This window comes from Scleropages formosus, chromosome 3 (assembly GCF_900964775.1).
Source record: "Scleropages formosus chromosome 3, fSclFor1.1, whole genome shotgun sequence".
NCBI lineage: Eukaryota > Metazoa > Chordata > Actinopteri > Osteoglossiformes > Osteoglossidae > Scleropages > Scleropages formosus.
The window spans coordinates 25,316-52,063 of NC_041808.1; the positions used below are offsets into that span (position 1 = coordinate 25,316).

General features: G+C 41.8%; 2 protein-coding genes across 7 annotated transcripts; both read right to left on the reverse strand.

The window, feature by feature from the left end:
• Window positions 1-1,046: 1,046 nt before the first annotated feature.
• Window positions 1,047-12,516, reverse strand: tmem101 (transmembrane protein 101). 6 transcript variants are annotated; one of them, XM_018736480.2, is made up of 9 exons: window positions 8,699-9,674; window positions 8,065-8,178; window positions 5,712-5,844; window positions 4,893-5,028; window positions 4,720-4,756; window positions 4,291-4,433; window positions 2,166-3,715; window positions 1,954-2,078; window positions 1,047-1,479 (listed from the first exon to the last, which is right to left on the reverse strand). In XM_018736480.2, exons 3-9 carry the CDS (start codon window positions 5,791-5,793, stop codon window positions 1,426-1,428), a joined length of 2,127 nt encoding a protein of 708 aa, XP_018591996.1. In that variant the 5' UTR covers window positions 5,794-5,844; window positions 8,065-8,178; window positions 8,699-9,674; the 3' UTR covers window positions 1,047-1,425. The 6 variants fall into 6 exon arrangements, with proteins under 6 accessions (XP_018591996.1, XP_018591994.1, XP_018591995.1 ...); XM_018736478.1 differs by lacking the exon at window positions 8,699-9,674 and having other exon boundaries at window positions 1,047-1,192; window positions 1,423-1,479; window positions 8,065-8,604; XM_018736479.1 differs by lacking the exon at window positions 8,699-9,674 and having other exon boundaries at window positions 1,047-1,195; window positions 1,423-1,479; window positions 8,065-8,604.
• A 5,298-nt stretch (window positions 12,517-17,814) lies between these two features.
• Window positions 17,815-26,476, reverse strand: lsm12b (LSM12 homolog b). Its single transcript, XM_018736218.2, has 5 exons — window positions 26,307-26,476; window positions 20,083-20,216; window positions 19,713-19,822; window positions 19,435-19,561; window positions 17,815-18,076 (listed from the first exon to the last, which is right to left on the reverse strand). The coding sequence occupies exons 1-5, from the start codon at window positions 26,431-26,433 to the stop codon at window positions 17,984-17,986; spliced, it is 591 nt and encodes a 196-aa protein (XP_018591734.2). The 5' UTR covers window positions 26,434-26,476; the 3' UTR covers window positions 17,815-17,983.
• Between the last annotated feature and the right edge of the window lie 272 nt (window positions 26,477-26,748).

Sequence of the window (26,748 nt, forward strand, 5' to 3'; positions counted from 1 at the left end):
TTGATGAAAAAAATCTTACTGTATTTATTTATAGCCATGTCAGAGACCTTTATATGTCCTACCCAAACAAAGGAATCAAGGTACATCTTTTCTTTTATTCATTTAAAGCAACTGAATGATGCTTATGAATGATGCATAATCTGTTGCAAGTTGATAAAAGAAAATCTTGCAATGGATTATTTTCCCTGTGTTGTACTTTGTGGTCAGCTCTGTAACACAGCAACGCTCCATAGATGAGGGGCTGATGACAGTGGAATAAATAAAAGGCTTAGAGTGAAATTTTATTTCATTATAGTTCTATGTAAGGTTCATACGGAACCTAACCATTTGCATAAATATAAAATCTTTAAGGCTTCTTATGTCTCATCATAGAATCTCCAAAAATGAGGAATAGTCAGAAAAAACCATTCCAGCAGCGTTTCTGGTTCCCTTGTCTTAAAGAGAGCCACTGTGAAAACCACCGAGGGTCATCACCTCTTTTCTGTTTTGATAGCTAAACAGATGGGTTGTTATGGCCCACCGTAGTCCTTAAATCGTTGGTTAGAGACCTGGTGTCCTGGTAAACACATGCCAATGTCTGGGAACAACCCTGGTTTTTTAAGAGGTTGGTTGTTCTCACCCCAGCTGGAACGCATCGTTCGTCATACCACAAAATATTGAAATTGTCAGCATGACAATATTGTGCGACGCCTGGGCTAAAGCAAATCTGAACACACCTCTGTCCACACAGTTTTGAAGGAATTCAATAACAGCCCATTTGAAGCATGCGTCATGGCACAATGCCAATTTGTTGCACTATTCTGTCACGCTGCAGTAGCAAGTGGCACATTTCAAATTGACCACAGAACAGATTGTAGACGTTTCCTGTTCATTTTCACTAAAGCATATCAGTAAACTACCTACTTAGCTAACTTTATTTTATTTTGGCTTTGCTTCTGTTTTATTATCACCTTTTTTGTGGGAACTGCATGTTTCCTTTGTGTCTCTTTATGTGTCTCCCAGTACATAAAAGGAAACTTAACCGAATAGAATAAACATGTGCAGTGTTTGTTGGCACTTTAAACTTCCTTTATTATCCTTATTTTCATATCCTTGGCAGCAACACACCTGTTGTTCCACACTTTTTTTAATTGGGTGTGGTTTAACTGCTTTCCATTGGCTCGATGAAGAAACATAGGTCACGTTCACTCCACTGCTAAACAGAAATTTCAGTAAATAATAAGAAACTGGAACTTGTTGGAATATTAAAAAACACCTGGATCTTAAAAAATTAATGATTTGATCAGAACTTCAGGAACCATCGTACATTATTACAATTTCATTCTGCATTATTGTCTCAGTGTTTTAGTTATACTGGCTTTTTAAATGAATTCTTCATATGCTGTTCATAAAAATTCAAAACATAAGTTTACTGTAACATACCTTTTAGAATTTCTTCCCGTTCTTCAGTCCTGCCTCAGACCCAGATATGGGGTCCACCTTGTAATTGCAATTATAATAAAGCAAGAGACATGTTTTTTCTTTACCTTTAAGTCACCACTATAATATCTGCAATGTAAGTACCTTTTTCCCTCAAAGTACCGACTTCCACCAATAATCAGTAAAACTGACAAAAGACTTCATAAACTCATTGTTGCAAATGTGCATACAGCTCAGGCAGCAACATATCCTCTAGCTTAGTCTTGAGCACCATGAGCAGGAACCCAAATATCCTATTGTTCATCCTAGATTAAACCAGAGACTAAGGACCATTTTTAATTTAACGATAATCTAGATAAAGGTTAATGCAACAATGGTTCGTTATGAATATGAATTTCACTGCATATAAAAGTAATATATTTAAAGCATAAGGGGCATATTTCAAATTAAAACATTTTAAAATTGTAAAACCATACATTCTAATACAATGATCGTCTTTAATTGCTGACTCGCAACCTTGGTCAACATGCTTACCTCAACCTTAGAGCCACTGCTAGATCTGTGGTTTGTGGCCTTTGTGTTATTGACACCAGAATATTTTACAGCTGATGAAAGAGGTGTGGACTCACAGATGTCTTTAGTCTCAAGGAACTCCCAAACTGTGGACACACAAGAATGGCAAAGGGTAAACCGCTTCATTTTTTGTCAGTCACATTTATGTGTGTGCAGTCAAGTCAATAACTTACCTTGGTTACAGTCATCTATCTTCTCTGGAAGTAGTTTCATCACTTCTTGGGCCATAACTGTAATTAATGATTCTATGCTTGGACTGCTGAGTTCTAAGGAGGGCTTTGAGGCTTTCTGGGTGCTTTGTCCAACGTGGAGGTTCGAAAATTCATTCTGAGATGCTGGACTTGGCATAACCTGTATGAGAGTGCTTGAACTTGCAGACGTTGTTGAAATTTTTTTGGGGCTTTGTCCACTGGGAATGGCTGAAATGTCACTCTGAAATGGTAGACTTGGCATGACCTGCACCAGACTGCTGGAAGTTACAGGAGTGGTACAAACTACATCTTCAAAATTATCGGAGTGAGGAGGATGAGGAAGACAGTAGAGGCATTCCTGCAACAGCTTCCTCACACATTTCTCCGTGAATATGTAAACTAACTCAGAGAAAGCTTCCCTGGCGAGCTCCAACCTTCCACCTCGTCCCTTCGAAACTGCCGAATCAGAGTTGACTCTGCGTGCTGCTAATGTAATGACAGGGAGGGCACTGTTGTCCTCCATTATGAGGCGGTGCACTCTGCCAACAAGCTGCGGTGACAACATTTGAATGTTTTCTTTAGAGAGCAGCATATCAAACCTCAGATCTGAACCTGATTTACACATTCTGGGAGCAGCAGGTGAAATCTGCTCTACATCTTCACTAATCCAGTGCAGGACAATGTCTACAATATTGCTAGCAGTCCGTTCAGCTCCTGAGACTGGAGTCTCTGCCTCTGCGTTGAAAATGCTTGTTGTGGTTTTTTCATCGCAAGACTCCTTTGAACTGGAACGTCTTGCCAGTTTGCTGAGGGATAAGGGATGAAGGTCACTAAAAAAGTCCCGTATCCTGCAACGCACAGTTTCAAAAATACTAGTCTTGGAGACCGGCAGAGTTGCACTATCTGATAGAATGGGTGTACTAAAATCATCGAGTGACTGAACGGTCTCCGATAAGCTCTGCAGATCTTGCAATACAATTGTGACAATGTCAGATGCTGTAGAGTCTGCATCTGTATCTGATTTCAAGGAAACAAAGCTTGTTCCTCCAGGTACGTCCTCTCTGAGAAGAGGCAGAGCGATTTCACTGCTAACAAAGTCAGATGATATGTCACCTTCATGCACAGCTGTTGTGTGGAACCACTTACTGGAAAGTTGGTCAGTGATACCAGCTGGACAGCTGATGGTGGATATTTTAGCACTGCTATCAATACTGCTCTCTTGTAGACTTTTTGCAGGTGGTTGACAAGGTTCTTGACTGTCAATCAAACTGTTAGATAAGTCAACGGCCAGGGTGGAACTCTCAAAAGAAGCTTCCAGGGACACAGCAGAGCTTCTTTCTTCAACAAAGGGAAGACTTAATTTCTCTGCATCCTCTGACTCCAAAGTGCTGATATCTTGGGAAGCTAAACCTCCAACAATATTCAGCAAAGGAGCCCGACTTGAAATTGTCCTGGATTTTTTCTCATCTTGTTTTGTATCAAAGGAGGACTCTTCACCTGAAAGCTCCTTCATGCTCTCAGACTCTTCAAATCTACTATTAAAATTGACACTCATTACATTCCTCATTGAATGACCATTAACTTACAGAAGGACCCTATAGCCAAGACATTAGAAAGGAGAAGCAATAATATAGCCGCTACTTTAAGGTGCTTTCAGAATTGTGTGTGGATTTCAGATATAAACCAAAAGCTTCAGAAAACAGTAATATAACGGTCAGTTGTATGGTATTGAAATATACCAGTGCTCTGAAAAAACACACACACACACATTTTCAGAACCGCTTGTCCCATACGGGGTCGCAGAGCCTACCCGGCAACACAGGGCGTGGGGCCGGAGGGGGAGGGGACACACCCAGGACGGGATGCCAGTCCGTCGCAAAGCACCCCAAGCGGGACTCGAACCCCAGACCCACCGGAGAGCAGGACTGCGGTCCAACCCACTGCACCACCGCACCCCCCTTCTGAAAAAACTGTTAATCAAAAATTAATCAACTTATAACATAAAACTGCCTACTTCTTAAAATATCTAAACCTTTACAGTAAGACATCTGTGTAACACAAGGAGTAACTGGTTACAACAACAGTATTCAAGACGAGTTATTCTGACCTTGATATAGGCGAGGAAGAACTGCTCTCAGTGATGGTGACATCCAGCACAAGAGCAAGTGCCGGTAAGATGATTCTTGTGGCTGCTTCTGACACCCATCCTACGATGTCTGTGCACAGTGTAGTGAACCGACTTCTTGTCATCTGTAATTCAGAATACAAGGACACCCTGTATATGTGTAGTGCTGAAGGTCTTAAGGTGATACAGTATATTCAGTATTGGCTGTCTTTTTATTTGTATTTTGTATGATCTTTGTATTCTATTTAAATGATGCCTAGTGTTCTCTCCCAAGTGTGTTGAAATATCTGTTTTTTTTTCCTACATACATTTGACATTTTTCAATATGTGACTCTTCCACAATACATAGCAAAGGACTACAAAACTTTTCTTTGCATTTTAAAACTAATGTTAATAAAGGAGAAAGCTTACAGAGCTGTGCATGCTTTCCTCAATTCTGTCCCATTCCCTACAAAATAAATGAGAAAGATGCCCATATGCTGACATTTGGCAGGACAGTATGCATCATGAGCTAAGGATAGAATTCCCTCCAGGCTTATCTGCTTTAAATTAAAACAATGACAGGTAGAAGACTGTAAACTTACTCATCATTTAGATGCTGAAGCAATGAAAGGACAACCGGTGAAACATTCAAGAAGTGCGAAGGTGTAAATGACACACCCCTGACCTTGGGAGTGGATGCCTTGTCCTCGAGCTTCCCAGAGTTACTCTCGGAAGAGTCTGTACACACAAGGAAACATGAGAAAAGGGGAAACGCTCACACAATTTTTTGGCAACAATGACTCCTGGAGGAGATCGGGAAGCTCTCTTCTCTGTTACACTAATTCATTCAGCAGACATTTTTCTCCAAAGTGACTTAAAACATTAAGGATACAATTATTACAAGCTTACAGTTATTTACACCTTCATAGAGCCAAGTAATTTTATTTGAGCAATTTAGGATAAGTACTTTGCACAAGGACACTACAACTAGAGGGGAGAAGTGAACCTATAACCTTCCAATCCAAAGGCAGTAGCACTAACCACTACACTAACTGCTATGAGATACCCAACCCTTGCCACTATTAACTGAAACCATGTACGCTGTTTTACTTGGAAAGCAAACACATTCATAAAAAGACACTTTGTAATTCCAGACAGACAAGCAAAACAAGAAGAGTATTAAATTCAGCAGTTTTTTTTCCACGGGCCAAGGAATCCTAGTCATACGCTATATTATGCATTCATTGGCTTTACAATTTGTTTTCCTTTCCACTTATAGACTGCAGAAAAATAGCAAAAGCAGTCTTCAGCTTCCCATAGCAGATTACCCCAGGTATCCACCGTAACTGAAAAATACAGGAAATTCCTTATAGCCTGGAAAGTAAAAAAAATAAAAGATCTGTTGAGTACGAGGCACTGACTTGCAAGGTTTTCCATATCCTGTTCATCCTCACTGGCTCTGCGGAATATGTTTTTACGCAGAGTGAAGAGTTTTCTCATCATCCTGGGGCTCTGACTTTCTGCTGCTATAGACTAATGTAGTTCTTGAAAATCCTAACAAAACAAATCACATTATTAAAAAAGTATGTGTTATGGAACAAGCAAGGCAAACAGAAATTGACAGCAAGTGACAATTCCTGAATGTTTTCTTGAAACACGAGAGCAACAGTTGTTTTTGCAAAATTTCCACCGAAAACTGACAATGCAGCAAATTAGGGCAAATATCTGTGCACTTATGTTCAAGGTGAACTGAGGCAGGAAAGTCCACAATAAGAATGTTCTCTGTACAAGATGCAGGAAGAGCAAACGTTGGAACAGGGTGCATGGTTGTGTGTAGCTTAGACGACATCACTGCAAGTGTTTCTGGTGCTTAATAGAGTTGTGAATGTTCTCTTACTGGAGAATTTTCTAAAGCATCAGGACTCTCTCTGAACCTCAACAAATGTGAATTAGTGGCTATCTAGAATAATACAGACCCAATATATGTGGTATTCCTGTAAAAAAACAAGTGACATATTTGGGTGCATTAATAACTAAAGATGGAAACATAAGGTGTCCTATAAATATAAATGCAGCTATTGAGAAAAGTCTACTGACAAAGGCAGAAGGCCTGTCCAGACTGACATACGCTGGTCTTTCTCCCCCCATCGATAATCCACTGACTAAAACTATTGACAATATGCTTTTATGTTAAAAACATCTGTAATATTGAACACATATACATGTGGGGGTATGAATTTCCTTGACTTTGCAATATGGAACTGGCTCAAACAGTTCCTTAATACTCCATCCTCTATTCAGAATCTCATCCCTCATTATGTCTTCTCTAAGGTAGGTGGCCTCCGAATTCTCCTGAAGTGTAATTATAGTGTTAGTGAGACCCCGTCAAACTCACATTTCCATCAACAGGTGCTCTTAGCCTGGTCACAGGCTTATAAACACAACTTCTCTCCAGATAAATATGTCATCCGGAACAACAGGGATATTCTGTATAAACACAAGTCTTTGTTTCTTGAAAGCTGGGTTGTTGGTGGAACAGCTCTTTAATTCTAGTGTGCATCTGATGCGTTATGATGAATTCCTGACTAAATATAAGATACCTGTTACAACAAAGGACTTTGCCATAGTTTTTGACGCAATGCCTTCAGGTGTCATCATGCTGCTAAAAAACAACCTTCTTTAACCCCTGTCGCTCCAGACATGGATCCGTGTTCCTCTCCTGGGGGGAAGATCTGTTTCTGTTTCATCCAGTTTTGCAGAAATAACAGAGCGATCAGGGCCTGGTTCTGAACTGGAATAAATTTATGGATAATATCCTTTGGAAAAAGGTGTGGGCGTTACCCATAAACATTTCTTTAATGTAATTGACAAAGTTGACCCAACCCAACAGCAGGTGCTCGTTTTGTGAAGGTCCCTCAGAAGCAGCTCTTCACACCTATTTTGGTTCTGTCAATTCACACAGAAATTGAGGTTGGACCTTCTCCATGCAGCAGAAACCTGCTTTTCCTCTCATTTCTCCTTTACTGTAGAGCATCTTTGGTTTGGATTTCACAAATGTGAGAGATGACAATAGGTACCACATAATTAACCTTATTTTTTATTAGCCAAATATTATGTACATAAGTGTCAATTTAGCCACGCAAAGCCTTCGTTTCCCGTTTATAAGAGAAATTAGATGTCAATTAAACATCTGCCGAGCGAGTAATAAGTGTGAAGAAGGTGAAGATGGAAAAAAAACGCTGTAACATTAGAAAAAAGGCTACACGTCAGAAATCGCTTTGAATGAATGCAAAGAGCATTTTACATTACAGACAGTACTGAAAAATAAAGGAAAACTATATAGCGATGAGAAGTTTGAAAATTTGTTATTTTCCCAGCACATCTTTTTTTGCTGTAGTTTACATTCTGATAGACTTTGTACTGTATTGTCATTTCAGGTATGCTATGCTTTTTTAGGCAATTATACTAATTCATGTGCTCATAAATTATGTCACTCAACCCCATTTTCCCATTCAAGCTCATTTTTATTACGTCAATTAGCAGAACATGATGTTTCACAGAACACAGCTATGGCGTTTTAGCAGGATGATACTTCTCTTGTTTAACTGTGACGTATATTTCCAGGCCTCAACCAGAAAATCTGATATATTTTTCTTTCAGGAAAAAGGGCAGACACACACAATTTCGTTTCACTGGTTAAACGACTGCAGAAAATTCTAATAAAATGGAAAAGAAATGAAATAGAACAAGTTTGTCTCAAGTAATATGTCGTACCTCTTCTTGTTCAGTTTCTCTGACACTTCCCTCGTTCTTCTCACAGGATGATGGTTGGACCCAGATTTGTTAAATTCATTAGTGGACTTTTCCCCCAGCAACATGGAACCAGAACTAAGTCCAGAGAAAAAGGGCAAATAGGAACAGATGAGTAATACAGGCTTGAATTTCAGAACTGGATTTTCTGGTTCTGTTCTTTTTCTCAATTTCAGTTAGCAGCTTCTCACTGGGAAGCAGCAGTTTAAATAAGAATATTGGGAGCCATGACAACTATGTCTTCGTTTACTGTAACTAGGTGTGGGTGTGTGTGTGTTTTGCTGGAAAGTGGCCAGGACAACCTGGCTGAACTTGGTTCTGCCCCGTCCTCCAACATAATGAGTATAAATGAAAATCATCTTTTGCTAAGTTGAACAGGTTAGATAGGCTTAGCAGAACATCTTAACATTTACATTTATTCATTTAGCTGGTGCTGTTCACCAAAGCACCTTACACTATTAAGATAATTACCATTCTTTACCCAGTCATGCAATGGGGTCATTTTTACCAGAGCAATTTAGGGTAAGTAGCTTGCATAACCATACTAAAGTTGGGATTTGAACCTGTAAACTTTGGATACAAAGGCAACAGCACTAACCACTAGACCAGGAGCTACTCCTCAACCTGCCATTAAGAAATTGATATGCTGGGGTTAGGGTTAGCTCCCTCCAGCACTCTTCACAAGAGACGTGTTCCACCGTCAGTTCCCACTTAGTTCAATGCTCCCTGCTGTCCTACTCATTCCTTCTGCTGTGTCTATCTCGTCCTGAATCAGCTTCTTCTTCTTTCTTTTAGCCTTGTTATAACTCCATACTGGAACACCACCCAGACCAGCCATTCCAAACACCACGCTGCCGGGAGTGAAGCCGGGACTGCAGGTGCACGCTGCAGTCAACACACTCGATTTTGCACCTGTCTCTAAGAAGTGCAGTATTTCCATTATCCGTTATTCCAAACGCCTCTTCCCAGCTCCTAAACAATCCCAACAGTTTTTTTTTTTTTAGTCCAATTATATACCTCGTGACTTTTACTGGAGCAGGTCAGGTACATTCCGTGCCCAAGAACAAAAGCTTGAGGATTTACACACAGTCCTTTGAATGACAAGCAACAGCTCTATCCAATATGGTACATGCTGTTATTCCATTTATGCTGCCATTTGATTACACACAATTTCAGTCAGGAAGCACAGATCCCTTCCAATAAATGAACTTATAAGCACAGTTGTAGTAAAAAGTGGATTTCTTAGTTAGGTCTGCAAGATAAGGAATCCACAATTAATGAATAGGGTAATTGAGCATTCAGCATACTTTAAAATGTGATTCTTTCAGAATTTTAAACATTAACCAACAAAGTCTGAGTAATTCTTTTGGTGAAAATCTTTCTCTAATCTTAACGCAACAATTTTTAACATTTTACGCTGTGTATTATTGTATGTTTGAATTAAAATTACAATTATCCTGCTTATGTTATTATGGCTGATGCTGAAAAGATTTTTCTCTCACAAAATATTGGGCATTAGATTTGACTTCACAGAAAAACAGGAAGCAAAATTATTCCCTTGAAATAAACTAGTAGAAAAAAATATATAGATAGATGAATAGGCAAGTTATCCACAGCAAATAAGTCACCTACAGAACATCTTATTTTACCTGTCTTAGACAGCAAAAATACAGCATTTAATATGAAATGGTCAAGTCATAAAATACATACACAGGTGCAGGCTCTGTATTTGTACAAGTCTACATACTGAGGCTATATGTTATACAAAAGTACAATCCATTGTACCTTGAATATGATTAAACCAGAAACGAGTAAATGGAACTTAAAGTACATGAAAACCATTCAATGGACATTTAGATAAAACCTTTTGGAGAACTGTAGAGTTGTAAAACTAGCCTTCTGAAAATAAAATTAAACCCATGTCTTAAACAATACAAATAATAATCTATAACTTGAGACTCAAATGTATTCTGTGTTGGACACAAAATTAATGTGTGTAAACTTGACCTGTTTGTGATAACTAAACATTACAAAAAGAACCTAAGCAGTCTTTCCTAAGGCTCAGAAGGATGGTGGCAAGATGGTGGTCAACACCTGAGAACTGGTCCTCACTTTTTTCCTTTGTGAAGAGGAAGAGGGGTCTCAGCCATCAGTTGCCAGAATAAGTGCTGCGCCAAAGATGCCAACATTCTGCCCAATCAACTTCATCTGGTTCCAGAACTCAACACGTTGGGTGTGGTGCCAGTAGCCCACATTGCCATCGATGAAGAGTGCCACTAGAGGCAACACGGTTGCCAGGATCTGGGCAGAGAGGCTCACATAGTAGCCCGAAAGGAAGGAGAGGGCAAGCACACCATAGAGTACAAAGAGCAGCTGTAGAGTGAGCTCCCCTCCAGGAACGTGGTTCAGGTAAGCCCGCCTGTCTTCCTGGCTGTGCTGGAGAGAATATGCCTAGCAGAAAGCACCAACACCACAGTGAGAAATTATAAAGTACAGTCCATTTGCTATTGCCACATAAAGAAATCTGAGTAAACGCAAATTCATCTTAAATCCAGATGGTGAACGTTTAGGCCGCAACAATTCTTACCACGCATATTAAGTAGATACCCAGGAAGACCTGTCCGGTTGACTGCAGGGATCTGGTACGCGGTTTCTGACGGTAGACTTCACCTGCACCACTAGCCAACACAAGGAATCCCCCAATGATGGCGAAGGCCCTGGAGTACATTCTGACCTGAGAGGACACAAAGGTGGTAAAGTGATGTGCAGAAAGGCCTGTTTTTGCACTTTCAAGTCATGTGTTACTTAAACACTGACCTTCAGCCAATCACCATAGTGTACCTGACCGCCAGTGTAGGACACATAGGTGCTGATGGCCAGCTGCAAGGCAGCACCAAGCGCAAACCACCTCCTCTTCACCCCGAAGGACATGAAACTGGCACAAAGTACAGCGGCTCCCATGTCAAAATAAAGATAGGGCACAGGGATATCAGGCTTCCTGGAAGCAGATAGAAATATCATTGACTATGTGCAGCGGTCTCATGCACACAGAGGACAAGAATATAAAATGTATCCTTATTTAATTCTGGCACAAATACAAATGACAGACTGGACGCAATACACAGGAAGCAGATAGCGCAGTGTTTGGAGAGCTGCCTTGCAATCGGAAAGTGCTTCAGATCTACCTTCTGATTAATTAAGGTACTTAATGTTGCACAGCAGCCCTTAAAAATACTGAGCCATATAAATACGTAAATTAGTGTAAATAGCTTTGGACATATGCCTAACACTGTAAGCAGCTTTGGACAAAGTCATCAGATAAATAAGTAGCGGACAGAAGCTGAAACTGATCGTTTCCACTTCTTGTTTTAGTGCAACATGCCTTCTGACTTCTGGCACTCAAATGTAAGAGTCAAAGAATCAAACATGTGGCATATGGAAAAAATATGGGGAAAAGTCACTTAAAACATTAAAAACAGTGACCAGTGATTTCAATCTGGTCATCTAATTCCAGCCCTTCTCGCTCGAGTGGGACCGCAGGCATTCCTGAAAAGAAGGTGTGCAGCTCAGGCCATGTGGATGGCTGGGGCTGTTAGTATTAGTGGGACAACAACCTTCAGCAGGAGTTCTTAATCACGGCATCAGCTCACAACGGACACGAGATTTGTGGTTCCAAGACAGAAATAAGCAGGGAGACACACACTGTGACACTGTGCTTCACAAGTTCTGCACTCTGGTGCAGCAACATCTCCAAACGACCATCAAGTCTTCAGTCGCTCAGCAGCATGAAAACTGTGTGACACCGAAGCCTCTTGTCACATCTGTGCTTCAGCCATCATGGTATCGTGGTACGTGGTACTTACACAGTGCTGTGGAGTCCGATTCGATTGGAAGCAATTAATTAATTACTGGTTACTGGAGTCGGAGGTTTTGTGTGTACCGAGTCCAGCACAGCCCTGGCTGGTGGTACTTACTACATACCCTTCTCAACACTATTTCAGAGGTCTGAATCAGACTGATCGATCCTCTTCAAAGAAAACACGACACGAGGCGAGCGTGCGCACGGACACACACACAGAGAGAGAGAGAGAGAGAGAGAGAGAGAGAGAGAGAAAGAAAAACACACACACAGATACATACACATATATAGACACAGATATGATGATGCCATGATCATGATCATGGCATGCGTCCATGGCATGGGACAGAAGAGAAGAAACACAGGAGGATGAAGCTGCTCAGTGTTAATTACTTACGGGACCTACTGTTTACTTACCGTTTAACATCGGCGCGTTCAGCGAACAACATGAGCATACTGAAACAATTCCAGAAGGCAAAACGGCTCAGAATAAAGGCTCCGAATCGAGAGAGCAGCCGGAACACCTGCTTTCTGTTTAAGGAAGCCATGATGTTTGTAGGAAGAAGAGTGTGGAGCTCCCGACTTCCGCTTCCTGTCCCGTCCTTCGCGCTCCCTCCAACTTCCGGTGAATGTGCCGCGCGGGAGCTGTGTGTTACTCCTGTATTATTGTATTATTGTATTTAACAGTTTTTTTTCACCCATCATTTACCGTTACGGCTACTCACTAAGCACCAAAATAAACAAAAATTCTCACACAATTACAACATGAATCAACAACATTGTAAACAAACATACGTACAACTGATTTTCTTCTTTTTGCCAGCCTTTAGAAATATTTTCACACAATTATACAGTTCAAACAACTGAACAGGACTCCGTGTGTGTGTGTGTGTCTATCCTGCCATGGACTGGCATCCTGTCCCCCCCAACGTCGCTTTGGAGAAAAGCATTTGCTAAATGAATAAATGTAAACGATATTTACCAAAGATAATACACAGATTTCTTAAAAATATACATTAATATCATTATGCTTAAACACAAGAAAAATATCTATCTGTAAAGTTCACGTGTACTCTGCGGTATCTTCGTCGTAAATGTACCGTGTTAGCGAAACAGCTGGGGGTTGGCAGGCTGTACTTGTTCCAGTGCCAATATATCGACATGATACACTTAAAAGAAACACCAGACTTGAACATTTCAAGACGAATTTGTACAGCCCAAGATGCGCGGCCCAAGGCCCAAGGAGCGCAGCTAACCCTTCCCTCCTGCCGGAGTCTCGGCTGCAGGTGCGAGGAAACTCTATTGAATGGCGTGACGGAGGACAGGAGTCGCACATTTACATTTACATTTATTCTGCTGGCCTTGAGTTTTACCGAGACCCTCCGTAAGGCACTGAGCAATAGTTTAAAAATAATGTGTGACTTACTACCTCTTTCTGTGATTTCATCTGTCATGATAGAGAATGTATACATAACATGTCAGCGTAAAATATAAATGCGTACATTTACTTCACTAATCATTTAAGTCTATTCTTATTTACCCCCACCAAAATACAGAACACTGGAAAACCTTGTCTTTATTTAAGGAAATCCGTGATGTTTTAGGTATTTATTTGCAAGTAATTAATGAATATCGATATTTATTCATCGAACGCCTGTAACCAAGGCAAGTATGTGAGCAGCTCGACCTGCACAGGGGTCAAAATTACTGGTAGTGCATGCCGGTTCAGTCAAAGATTTGAGTTCTAATGAAAATATACTTAAGAGCTCAGTCCCCAAAGTGAGCATTCGTGATCATGGTCTGAAAATGACACGGTGATAAACGTGCACCGCCATAGCGCGTAGCATTAGCTGGGCCATAACTTTACACCAATTCATTGGATGTAATTTTATTCATTTACCAAATGCTTTTCCCCAAAGTGACATACACCTCAGCAAACAATCGTGCATTACACCAACAGGAAACATCTGGATGCAGACGTGTGTCTTGAGGCTCAGCCAGCTTGTGTCATTCCACAGTATAAACCGGTGTACATCGGTGGCTGTATATAGGGCAGCACAGTGGCACGATGGCACAGCGAGCAGCGCCGCTGTCTCACAGCGCCTGGGTGGCATGAAAGAACGTGGGTCTGATCCCTGCTTGGTCCGTGTGGAGTTTGTATGTCCTCCCACAGTCCAAAAACATGCTGTTCAGGTTCCCCTGCTTTGTGTGACTGCCACAGAGAGAGTCTTTTCTACTGATGTATGAATGAGTGACCCATTGTAAACAGTGTATCTAGCAGTGTAAGTCACCTTGGTGAATAAGGCGTGTGGGCTGATGACACCAGAGCTCACTGGAAGTCGCTTTGGAGAAAAGTGTCTGCTAAGCAGATAAATGTAAACATAGGATTTTCCCTTTATTAAAATGTACTAAACATAAACACGTACACGTTTATCGAGCACAGAGGTGATCGGGGAGAAGTGACTTTGACCCTCCCAACTCTGAACTGCTGAATCTCTCTCTACGATTAAGAAGGGTCTCAAAATTCACCTCTTTCAATCCACCACATTCACGCGACAACCAAAAACCTTTGTGCTTTTCATTTTGGAGCTCTTGCACCAGGGACCACCAGCTGAGCAGAGTTGAGGAGTGTAGCCGTCTGGTTGGGGTGTAGCAAGTGATCAGGTCTTGTAGATATTGGGAAGCAGATCCATCGATGCTTTTGTAGTCCGTAACCAGTGTTGGATTTGACCCAGACAGCTACAGGAAGCCCACGCAGAGAGACGAGGAGCGGGATACATGGGAATGCCTTGCTAGGTCAAACACGACTCATACAGTGGTACATGAGCTGGAGAGGCTTGATGGCAGTAGCTGGAAGGCCAGACAGGAAAGAGTTGCAGTAGTCCATATGGGGTATCACCATGGTCTGCGCCAGGAGTTGTGTACAGTTTGTTCTGTGATATAGGGGTGGATCCTGCAGGTGTTTTGCAGGATGTATCTAAAGATCCAGGTTGCGGGTTCAATATGTAGAGAGAATGAGAGATTCGAGTCAGTCGTTGCTCCCAGGCTCTTAGTCAATAAGGAAGGTGAAAAAAAGCAAGTTGTCCAGTTTTCATTACAGAGTTCTCGACAGGAGGGAGGCGAAGGATGTCTTTTTTGGAGAAGGGTTGAGTTGCAGGTGGTGATCAGACATTCGGGCAGAGAAGTGCGACAGACAAGCAATGATGTGCGAGGAAACGTCTACAGCTCCAGGTGGAAAGGAGAGGTAGAGCCAGGTATTAGCGGCGTAGCAGTGGTAGTTGAATCAGTGGGAGGTGATGACAGAGGTGTAGTCTGAGAAGAGTAGGGGGCCCAATACCAAGCCCTGTAGGATAGTGCTTACATATATTAATTTGTTAGGTAAGTTCCTGCTGTGGAAAAGTAATATTTCCAAATTTATATCTGAATTACCTTTTCTTTTGAAAAACATACTGTACCTCTTATAAAATATATCTTACAACATACTGTATATCTATTATAAAAAAAATTTTGGTATGAGGGTATGAGGATTTGTCTATCCTGTGTTTTATGCACATACTTGAACAATGAACCTCAGTGCAGCAAGTGGTAGGCAACAAACTAGATTTACCTGAGTCACATGTCTGCAGCTATGTCTCTTTCTCTTAATGTAATGCATAAATTGTACTTTTGCTGAAATGTACAAAAGCATCTGCTAAATGAATAAATGTAAATGTAATGCAAATGTATTTTGTAATATTTTTAGTATAAATTGTTTCTAACTTGCTGTTTAATGTGAAATTTTCATTCGTTTTCAATAATCCGCTGTTCAATGCAGGGTTGTAGAGATACAGGAAGCATAGGATATGAGGCAGTATACACCCTGGACTGAGACTTTTGATCATTTGGCTGATGTGTTTTTTCTTCTCACCCCACAAGGGGACCAAAGTAAAGGTAAAATATCCACAGCAATGTTACATTATTGTAGATATACTGTGTGTAGCCAGCATGCATGTTCTCACATCAGACACATTTAATTAAGGGACCAAAGTGATGACATCACAGCTATGTCACTAATCCCACCAGATGTCACAATTCCTCTGATTCTTTTACATAACAAAAATAAAGGCACCTGACTGCCATAAAGCCTGACAACTGACAAAATTCACTCATCCCTAAATCACCACACATCAATATAAAAATATTAGCAGCGTTATCAGTAGTAGTAGATTTACATTCACCTGACACTTTTCGCCAAAGCAACTTACAATGTTAAGCTCACAATTACTACATGCATACAATCATTTACCCATTTATACAGCGGGGTAATTTCACTGGAGCAATTCAGGGTAAGTACCTTGCTCAAGGGTACTACAGCTGGAGATCGAACCTGGGGTCCAAGGGCAGTAGCTCTAACCACTACGCTACCAGCTGTCCCTAGTACTACCATTACTGTTATTTCTTTACGCAAGCCAGTATGTACATGGCAACTGAATTTCTTAGTTCGCTGCACAACAAATGCAGGAATCAGTTTGAATGAATTAAATGTCCACATTGTCCTACAGGTTTCACAACTCACTGTGCTTCTTTGCCTTGGAGGAACTGTTACTGCAGCAGATTCAGCAATAAATTGTCATTTAAGCAGGAAAAAGACAGGGGAAATAAATCCTACTTGCTCGCTGCTGACCGAAGGCCCTGGATTTGTGAGTGTGAGAGAAAGACAGAAAGACATGTGTCCAGCTGGGCTTTCAGGACTCTGGACAGCTGCTCTTTGTGTCCTCTGCTCTGTCTCCCTCTGCTGGAAAGGCTGTATCCACAGAAAGGGGGGATTATTGACCTTTCCTGTGAAGCTCTGAATGTGTCCAGGTAAGTGCAGATATTAACTGAAGAATCCATTTATTGTACTTCACAAGACTTGGGTTCTGTCTGGTAAGAGGTATCGTAATGGGAAAGAAGACATTTTCAAAGCAGAACATGTACCTGCCTACTGAAGTGTGAGGTCACCACTTTTGAACCTATTCCATGCTCTTACGGCTGATTTTCACCAACTTCCCGCAAAATGTTTTCAGAGCTTGGACTGGGCACTTTTACAAGAATATTATTACCACTACTAATTGTAGTTTTGCTGAGATGTACATCACTTTGAACAAAAGCATCTGCTAAATGAATAAATGTAAATATATGAATACAGTTTGGTGGAGGGGCAGCAGAAAGGCCCAGAAAATAAAAATGTGACCATTCAACAAAAAGGTCTTTGGAAAGGGTTAAAATAAACCACGAAATTCAGAAAGGGACAACTTCCAAACACATCAAGCACTAGAATCAGTTTAAAAAGGCTGATTACCACCAATGCACTTGTCCCAGTTGAAAAAAATGGTGAAAGCAGCTAAGCTTTCCCCTGCACAAATTACCTTGGGCTCTTTCAGAAAGTCATTTCATGTCAAAAATTAATCCCTTTTCCTTTTAAAGTGCATTTTTTAACTTCACTTGACCCTGCAAAGTGGACATCTGCTACTACAATATTTAAAATAAAAATTCTTTCCCAAAAACACTTACAGTATTATAGTCAGAATTTTTGTTATTTTTATTTTAGAAAATGTCCTTTTCAAGTGTGGTATTTCAAGTCACATTTTGTTTAAAATACAGAAACTTGAGGAACATGGAAAAAGGTAAATGAAACCAGAAAAAAAAAAAAAGAGCTAACATTTCTGACTGGTCTTTTTTCAGCAATGAAATGAAATAGAGAACGGGAAAAATGAGGGGGCGGAAAAACAGGTTTAGGGTCAGGGAAGGGAAATGGAAAGTTAGTTAAAGAAACATTATGGTTTTTCTCTTTAAATTATCTTTAAAAACTCTAATTTGAGAATTTTAACTTTATCTTTTTTTTTTTTTTTTTTGCCTTTTTCTTTAATGTTTCCGGTCCCCAAGGCCAGAGGCCCTGGCCCTCCTCGTGGCCTCGGACAGTGGCTGTGGAACACGGGCCTCCTCTGGAGACGAACTGCATTGGTCGTCGTCCTCTTCCTGCTGGGCCTCGAAATCTGGGCCAGCTCAGGACGATAAAGCGGAGTCCTTCTGTGTTTGCTGTGCTTGTGAACGCTGCAGGGACTTCTGGCTTTCCACATCTCTAAAATGTTTCTCAACCTGTGAAGGAAAGGAGAACAAGCAATGCCTTGTTTACTGTGCAACTAGGCACGGGGGACCTTCACCAAGGGAATACAAGGAAATGTGCACCTTTAGAGGGAAAAGTGAGAACATAGAACCACTGCACTCAGCTCACTGCAGGCAAGGAGAACCAGGTCTGTCAAATTACCTTTATGGGTTTGGTTACCTATTTTATTCACCTCTGCAGGGAACTCCAAGTAAAATGTGACATAACTGCCCCCCCCCCCCTTTTTTTTTTTTTTTTTTATTAAAAAAAAAAGTGCCATGACAAAACTGCCTGCAAGAAACACAGGAGGCGAACGAACATCTCAGCGAAAATACAATTTGTACATTACATTGAGAAAGAGACATGGCTGCAGACATGATTCTGAAGTAAATCTAGTTTGTTACTTTCCACTTGATGCACCGATTTTCATCACTCGAGTAGGTGCATAAAACGCAGGATAGATGGATCCTGATCACCTTCCTACAAATTTTTTTTTTTTTTTTTTTTTATGAGGTACAGAAACATTCACATACAATGCAGGAGTAGCGGCTGTGTAAAGGCTTATCTGGTGATAATCATAAAGTTACGGTGCATGAACATTTACACCATGAGCTGGAGAGATCTAGATTTCAAAAATACATTTAGCTACCGAAGAACATCCGTACTATTGTACACACTACAAATAAATTACATTAGCAGCGATGTGAAACAAAATACATTGGTTTGAAAAAGAAAGTGCACCTTCGGAGAAATTCCAGAAAACCCAAAAGCTACATCCAGGGCTCTGCAGGTTTCTGACGACAGTATTTAAGTGTTTGCGATTTCTGTAAGAAAACACTGAACAAGTACAGCTAAAAGCCCTTCTCTCCAGAAAGAACTTTTGCAGCATGGCTTAGGATTGCAAACTGCTCCTGAATTGCCCCGATGGAATGTAAGATAAACATACTTAATCATACATGGCTGCTGCATGTCTACATGTTTAAATCCATAATGATCCATTTGTTCCATTTATGGGACATTATGTCCTACTGCAAGAAAAGGTGTTTTACAGTGGTTTACAATAATCAAAATTATTGCTAGGCAATTTGTAGAATGGAAAAAATTCTCCTGGTTGCTTTAAAGATCTGGCAGTTTGATATTCAGAGTAACCATCTGCAGAAGGAAAACACGATGCATTATGGATCGATTGCTTCATTTCGTGTCTTTTGCAGACTGCTGTCATGGTAGCTCTTATTACAGCTCAAGCAAGCGTAATTTGATTTGTTCAACAAAGAATGCTAAAAAGGACTCATTTTCATTTGTAGATTCTCATAATACTTAGTAAGCTGTAACTAAAAAGATGGACACTCACTATTTTGCGTACATGACTTAAAGCGCTTCCCTCTTTGCCTTTACAGTTCTCCACCTGGTAAGGCGGTGAGATGATGACATCATCCATCACAACAATGTTCTTCTCCTGCCATTTACAGTCTTTGATGCTGGAAAACCAGAAAAAATGTTTACACCGACACACCATCATACACAAGGGAGTGAGGCAGTGCAGTTCACTATTGCGTTACTTTACAAAGTAGATATGACTACAGTCTTTAAAGGCGACTATGAAAAGAGTTCATGGTCAGAAGCACTCACGTTTTATGTATAGTTTGGAAAAGCTGCTGGCCCTCCACAGAAACTCCTGCACTAATTGCATATGCTTGGGAAAGTTTGTCTTCCTTTTCCATCCGCGCCCGAGTTGCAAGCTGGGGGGGGGGGGGGGGGGGGGGGGGGGGGAGACAATTTGTTAAACAAATATAAAACACCAGTAGGTGTGCGATGAAGAGAGCACTGCACAATAAAGGTAATACAATCACCATCTGTCATATCTTGTCAACGTGGTTTATAAACTTGAAAACTGACAAAATTGTTTTCTTCAATACATTGCGCTGAGGGGAACTAAACATAATAGTCCAATAATAGCCCAAACCAATTCCAATGACATTCACTAACCGTTGTCTCTTACCTTGCTAACATTCAAAGATGCTAGAGGAGGTGGTGTTTCTGTGCGGTCGTTTATTATTTCCACGTCAGAAACATAAGCTAGGTTGATCAGTATGACATCGCAGAGGTTTGGCTTTCCACTAGAGGAAGCACATTCTGATGGAAAGCTGGAGTTAAGTCCAATAGTGGCGTTAAACAAGCAAGAAGCACAACCCTTAATGAATGAATCGATGAATGAATCAACACTGGCTGCCTGCATTGGCTCTGGCTCTCGAACATGTTACTGTGAAAACAGGGCCACCCTCAGAACGAAAGAAGTGGAAGATGGAGCAAACAGGTCCCAACGACACGAAGGTGGAACACTGGGGCCGTTGTCGTGTCCAAGGTGCGCAGCGACACTGCCAGTTGCATAGTCCCAAACGGAGGACGTGGGGATAAAATGAGAAACTGGCTAGCGTGATGTATGAGCAGGAGTGAAACCCTGTACTCTTACAAGTCAAAAGTTTTAATGCAAACAAAGTTCTGCACTTCTCACACTGCTCTTTTTCAGAGCAAGTGACAATAAGTAGGAAAACCTGCAAAAGAAGGGTCTTTGTGAAGCACATACTTTTGAAGGGAAAATCCAAGAGCTGCCACTATGGCAGTCAGCTCAGTTTAGACATGATCTAGGAAACCAACAGCTGTATTTGGCATAAAATCATGAGACCATTTCACCAGGTTCTTGCTGTTAACTTCTTTCAAATGGTCTTGTGTACCTATAGTTACAGCTTGTGTACACCATCTTCAAGGTGAAACTGATCATATGGCACCAATGAAGACTCCTCTGAAGTAAGCCACATGTAAATTTAGTTTCACCTCTACAATTATCAGTTCATGCTGTCATTTACGAACAAATTCACCCACAGCAGTTAAATTAATTCTAAGGATTTAAAAAGCCCCTGAATTATTGAAAATAGATGCCACTCAAGAACACTGAAACTCCCAAATGAAATGAGTCTTGTGCATTAAGGTAATTAAATTTCTGTTTTGTAATTTACAACGTGATATGAACTCTATTGTCAAATTCCTCAATTTTTTTATGCATTGTAGCAGCTCAGTCCTTCCAGACAATGCCATATTACAGAAGAGTAACACACAAGAATATTACAGAAAAGAAAAAAAGAAAATGACAAATTTAAATGTAATGTACAAAAAACAACTGAATTAATAAATAGGTTAGAATATAAAATTACGCACAGTGATTTTCAGTGTGTCACAAGAGTGGCTGGAGAATTATTTTTTGCCATATGCTTCTACCAGTAAGAATCTCTCGACATTACATTTACATTCAGTCATTTAGCTGCTCCTTTTCTCCAAAGTACCTTACAGTGTTGAACTGCTTACAGTTATTTACCCACTTACACATCTGGGTAAATTTAACTGGAGCAATGTTAGGGTAAGTACCTTGATCAAGAGTACAGCAGCCCCCTGTGCTGTAGAGACCACAAGTTACAACTTTGGTAGAGGGTCAATGCACGCTAACAAAACAAGGCTGTTGGGAATAAATACTTATGAGAAAAAAAAACTAAACAACTGTCCTGACTTAAGATCTGTGAAACATCAGAAGCATCCATCAAAGTCGCCGATCAAGTAGACCGAACATTTACATGGTCGAGTCACATTATGACGACCACCAGCTAATATCCAGAGTAACCGCCGTGTGCAGCACGGACAGCAGCTAGACGGGCTGGGAGTGACTCAGTAAGGTGCTGTCAGGTTGTCACAGGTATCTGGAGCCATGATGACTGCAGTGCATCCCACAGCTGCTGGAGGGTGCGTGGCAGAGGATCCATAGAGTGAACGCGGCGATCGAGGTGGTCCCACAGAGGCTCAATTGGGTTCAAGTCTGGGGAATTAGGGGGCCAGGGAAGTACTTAGAAGTCTTGGTCGTGCTCTTCCAACCACTGTCGGACATTTCAGAAATACTGCCACCCTTAGCCTGAAAGTCGATAATCATCCCTTTTTGCAACTCTGATAAATCGCCCCTTTTACCCATGACAGCAACGAGTGATATGTGGGCAGACGGCCTATCGCACACCTTATACCCACCAACCAGCTCACGACACGCGACGTACTTCATGGGCTACGCGCTGCCGACGTCAAATGCAGGAGGTGGTCATAATGTGACTTGACCGTGTAGTTTTGAGAGGAAGGTTTGACATTTCACGCCAAAGGTGGCAATGAGTAAAACAAAAACACTGATGCCTCCAAAAAAAAAAAAAAAAAAAAAAAAAAAAAAAAAAAAAAAAATCCATAACACAAAATGTAGCTACAATTTATAGAATGGAGAGAAAAAAAAAAAAGGGGTATGGCACACACATATGTGAATCACTGTCAATCTAAAATAAGCTGAGTACACAGAATGGGCATTTTACAATTTTTATTTACCTGAAACCTTTAAAAATGAAATTTGTACAATGACTTACGCATCTGTACAGCTGAGCATTCTTACTCCAGTAATTTTAGGTAAGTACTTTGCTCAAGGAAACCACAGCAGGAGTGAGTTAGTTGGGGTGGTATTACATTTACTTATTTAGCAGATGCTTTTCTCCAAAGTGACTTCCAATGAATTCTGTAGTGTTATCAGCCCACACACCTTATTCACCAGGGTAACTTACACTGCTAGATACACTACTTACAAACCCCATTTCCAGAAAAGGGACACTTTCAAAAATTCCAACAAAAACTAAAAACTGAAAACTAATCTGTTCATTCACTTGAACCTTTAACAGACAAAAGGACAAAAAAGATTCAGTGTTTTCACTGATGAACTTAATTCTGTTTAGAAATTGATGCCTGCAACACACACACACACAAAAAAAAAAAAAAAAAAAAAAAAAAAAGAAAGTTGGGACAGAGGCATGTTTACCAGTGGGGTCACACCAGCTTCTCTTTTAATTACACTTTGTAATCGTTTGGGAACTGAAGAAATCAATTCTTGCAGTTTTTCCAAGTGGAATTTTTGCCCATTCTTGCTGTATGCGAGACTTGAGCTCAACAGTCCGTGGTCGCCCTTGTCCGATTCTCCTCTTCATGATACACCATACATTTTCAACAGGAGACAGATCTAGAGTGCAGGCAGGGCAGTCAAGCACACGCACTCCATACCTCCGAAGCCACGCTGTTGTAACTCGTGCAGAATGAGGCCTGGCATCATCCTGCTGAAACAGACATGGAGTTGCCGGGAAAAGACAGCGTCCTGACGGCAGCACATGGCTCTCCAAAATTCCAGCATAAGCCTCCGCATCAATAGTATATTCACATATATGCAGATCACTAATGCCGTGGGCACCGATGCACCCCCATATCATCAGAGAGGCTGGTTTTTGCACTTTTCATCGGTAACAGTCGGGATGGTCTTTCTCATCTTTGGCATGTAGAATCCGATACCCATTTTTCCCCAAAAACAAGCTGAAACGTAGACTTGTCTGACCACAGAACACGTTTCCACTGCCTTTCGGTCCATCTCAAATAACTTCGGGCCCAGAGAACTCGTCAGCGTTTCTGCACAAAATAAATGGCTTCCTCTTTGCATAATACAATTTCAAGTTGCATTTCTTGATGCAGCGGCAGACTGTGTTGAGCGACAATGATTTTTCAAAGTACCCCCGAGCCCATGTGGCTATGCCCATCACGGTAGCATGTCGGTTTCTCAAACAATACCGCCTGAGTGCTCAGTAGCCATGCGCATTCAACAGCGGTTTCCGCCCTTGGCCTTTACGCACCAAGATTTTCCCTATCTCCCAGAATCTTTTCACGATATTATGAACTGTAGATGGTGAAAGACCTAAATTCTTTGCAATCTTGCACTGAGAAACACCATCTTTGAACTGACTGACAATTTTCTCACAAAGTCCAGCACAAAGTGGTGAACCACGACTCATCCTTGCTTGCAAAGACTAAGCCTTGGGTGGATGCTCCTTTATACTTAATCTTGATAACCTCACCTGTTATCGGTTAAACTGCTAATTGTGGAACCTTCCAGAACAGTGTTACTTGTAACCTTTTCAGTCTTGTTTTGCCTCTGTCCCAACTTTTGAGTGTGTTGCAGGCATTACATTCTGTTTTTTTATATTTACAAAATACAATTTACATTGTTAGTGAAAACACTGAAAATGTTTTCTCTGTACTTTTATCAGTTAAATAAAAGTTCAAGTGATTGAACAACTAGTTTTTAGCTTTTGTTGCATTTCTAGAAAGTGTCCTAACTTTTCTGTAAATGGGGTTTGTACAATGGATCACTCATCCATACATCAGTGGAACACACACACACACACACACACACTCTCTTTCTCTGTCACTTACACACTACGGGGGAACCTGAACAGCATGTCTTTGGAATGTGAGAGGAAATCAGAGCACCCAGATAACATGCAAGCCTCACACAGACCGACTGAGGATTGAACCCATTTCCTCATGCACCACCCAGACACTGAGAGACAGCAGCGCTACTCACTGCGCCACCGTGCCGCCCGGTATGTCGAGTATTTTCAAGAAGCCAGATTTGTGGCTTTCATGGATGCATTGTTCTTGCTCCAAGGATTGTAAACCATATAAATGCCAACAAGAGACTGGAGAGAGGTGCTCTCTACAACATACATCCAGGTGTACCATGGCCTTCAGCAGCAGGACCCTTTGAGAGGAAAGCTTTACACCACTGCAGCACCCATCACACCCAGAACAGCTCACAGATACCTTATTAAATTATTTAATGCACTCCTTCCTGCAAGCTGGCTTAGAGAGTGAAACATCTTTACACATTTACACAGAAGGGTTTGCACACTGGAGTAAATCAGGGGAAGAAGAATCCTCACGGATATTACAGGAATGAGAGCTGCACCTGAGACTCAGATTGTGAGGCAACGGCCCTAAACACTACATTCCTGGCGACCAGGAAGCTGCGCACCTTCACGAACAACACTGGTGAATGTTCTGGAAAAATGAAATGGGAGCCAAGAGAACAGCAGTGAAAGGCTTGTTACAAAATACACCACCACAATTGGTGCTACCCAAACTCTCCATCCAAACACATGTAAGTCAGAGATCTCCTCTTTACATTTACTTACTTAGCAGACGCTTTTCTTCAAAGCAATTTCCAATGAACTCTATGTAGTGTTATCAGCCCACACACCTTATTCACCGCAGTGACTTACACTGCTAGATACACTACTTACAATGGGTCACTCATCCATACATCAGTGGAACACACACTCTCTCTCTGTGTCACTCACACACTATGGGGGAACCCAAACAGCGTGTCTTTGGACTCTGGGAGGAAACCAGAGCACACAGAGGAAACCCATGCAGACACAGGGGGAACATGCAAACTCCACACAGACTGAGTGGGGATCAAACCCACGTCCTCTCGCACCACCCAAGCACTGCGAGACATCAGTGCTACTCACGCTTCCTTCTACAGCACGCACGTAGGCGCGCGCGCACACACACACACACACACACACACAGAAAATGTGACCCGTCGGCTAACAGAACAGATAAATCTGGAGACATGTGACAAGATTTCAGCTGTTAAAGATAAGGCACCTCAGGAAAACTCCCACCGTTATGATTAAGAGTGCAGGTTATGTGTATTAGGTATGACTGAGTGCAGAGCTGAACTTTTCAGGGACACTGTTACACTGTTAGCTTAGCTAACGCCACGGACAGCTCACAGCCTGGGCAGGCAGCACAGCACTGGCAGGAGCCCCCGCAGTCACAGCAAGAGAGCCAGAGCTGCCCTGCGAAACAATTCCAGAAGCAGTTTACTCACTGCGAACTGCAACGCTTCACCTGTAACAGACCCTGAGAAGGAGCCACCACGGTGCTGCGAAGTGCAAGTGGGCAGCGCAGCCCAAGTCAGCCATGATGCTCTGAAGTCAGCTGCCAAATAGGGATCGCCACAAAGCATGTTCCGGCAGCTCAACACATGCATGATGGCGCTCACGAACACGGGCTCCAGACCAGCCCCCTCATCCAACGCTAAGTGAAACCTTCATGAAACACGTCCCTTTACAAACGGCGAGCCTAAACATGTTACGTTAAACAAATGCAGAATGGCACTCATCTGTTACTCGGTCGCTCGAGCGCCGACTGCGCCTGCGCGGCTCACTATTTGGCAAGTTCGGGCCGGTTACCCCTACAGGCCCCTCACAGCCAAAAGGAGCCCGCGAAACAAGAGCGGAGCGCAGCAGGGATAGAAAAGGATACTCAGAGTCAACATCTTGGACTGGTAGTCGAAAGCCACGACCTCCCCTTGCAAACGCTGCCCCAAGCAGGTGAGGCAGGAGACATGGCTCCCAACGCTGAAATACTCCCCCGGTCCAGGAGCCGCCATTTTCTCCGCCAGGAAACCGGAGCGCCAGCCTCACGTAAACGTACGTACAACGCGTCACAGAAAGCGGGGGTGGGCGTGTCACCGTGTGATGAGCGTTCATTTCGCTGATTTCAATTGGTTGTGGGATAAACGCGTCATTTGAGCGATGTCTTCGACAGCCCAATAGCAGCACTCCTGTACACCAGACGTACTGCACTCACTAGAGTACAGCGTTTATTCGTAGAGCGCAGTACGGCGCCGATAGCGCATTTCTATGGACGCAGGGAGGGGAGGTCGAACTATTTCTCAGTCGTACTTAAAATTGAATATTTCCTC

What these genes read in the sequence shown, in the direction of transcription:
- tmem101 (XM_018736480.2), bottom strand. Translation starts at nt 5,793, where the DNA reads ATGATGAGAAAACTCTTCACTCTGCGTAAAAACATATTCCGCAGAGCC. An exon ending in TCTTCCTCGCCTATATCAAG is followed by an intron (nt 3,716 to 4,290) that starts GTCAGAATAACT and finishes TTTTAATAGTAG; the next exon opens with ATTTGAAGAGTCTGAGAGCA. An exon ending in GATAGATGACTGTAACCAAG is followed by an intron (nt 2,079 to 2,165) that starts GTAAGTTATTGA and finishes GTGTGTCCACAG; the next exon opens with TTTGGGAGTTCCTTGAGACT.
- lsm12b (XM_018736218.2), bottom strand. Translation starts at nt 26,433, where the DNA reads ATGGCGGCTCCTGGACCGGGGGAGTATTTCAGCGTTGGGAGCCATGTC. An exon ending in GTCCAAGATGTTGACTCTGA is followed by an intron (nt 20,217 to 26,306) that starts GTATCCTTTTCT and finishes GCTTTCCATCAG; the next exon opens with AATGTGCTTCCTCTAGTGGA. An exon ending in TAAGTCATGTACGCAAAATA is followed by an intron (nt 18,077 to 19,434) that starts GTGAGTGTCCAT and finishes TTTCCTTCACAG; the next exon opens with GTTGAGAAACATTTTAGAGA.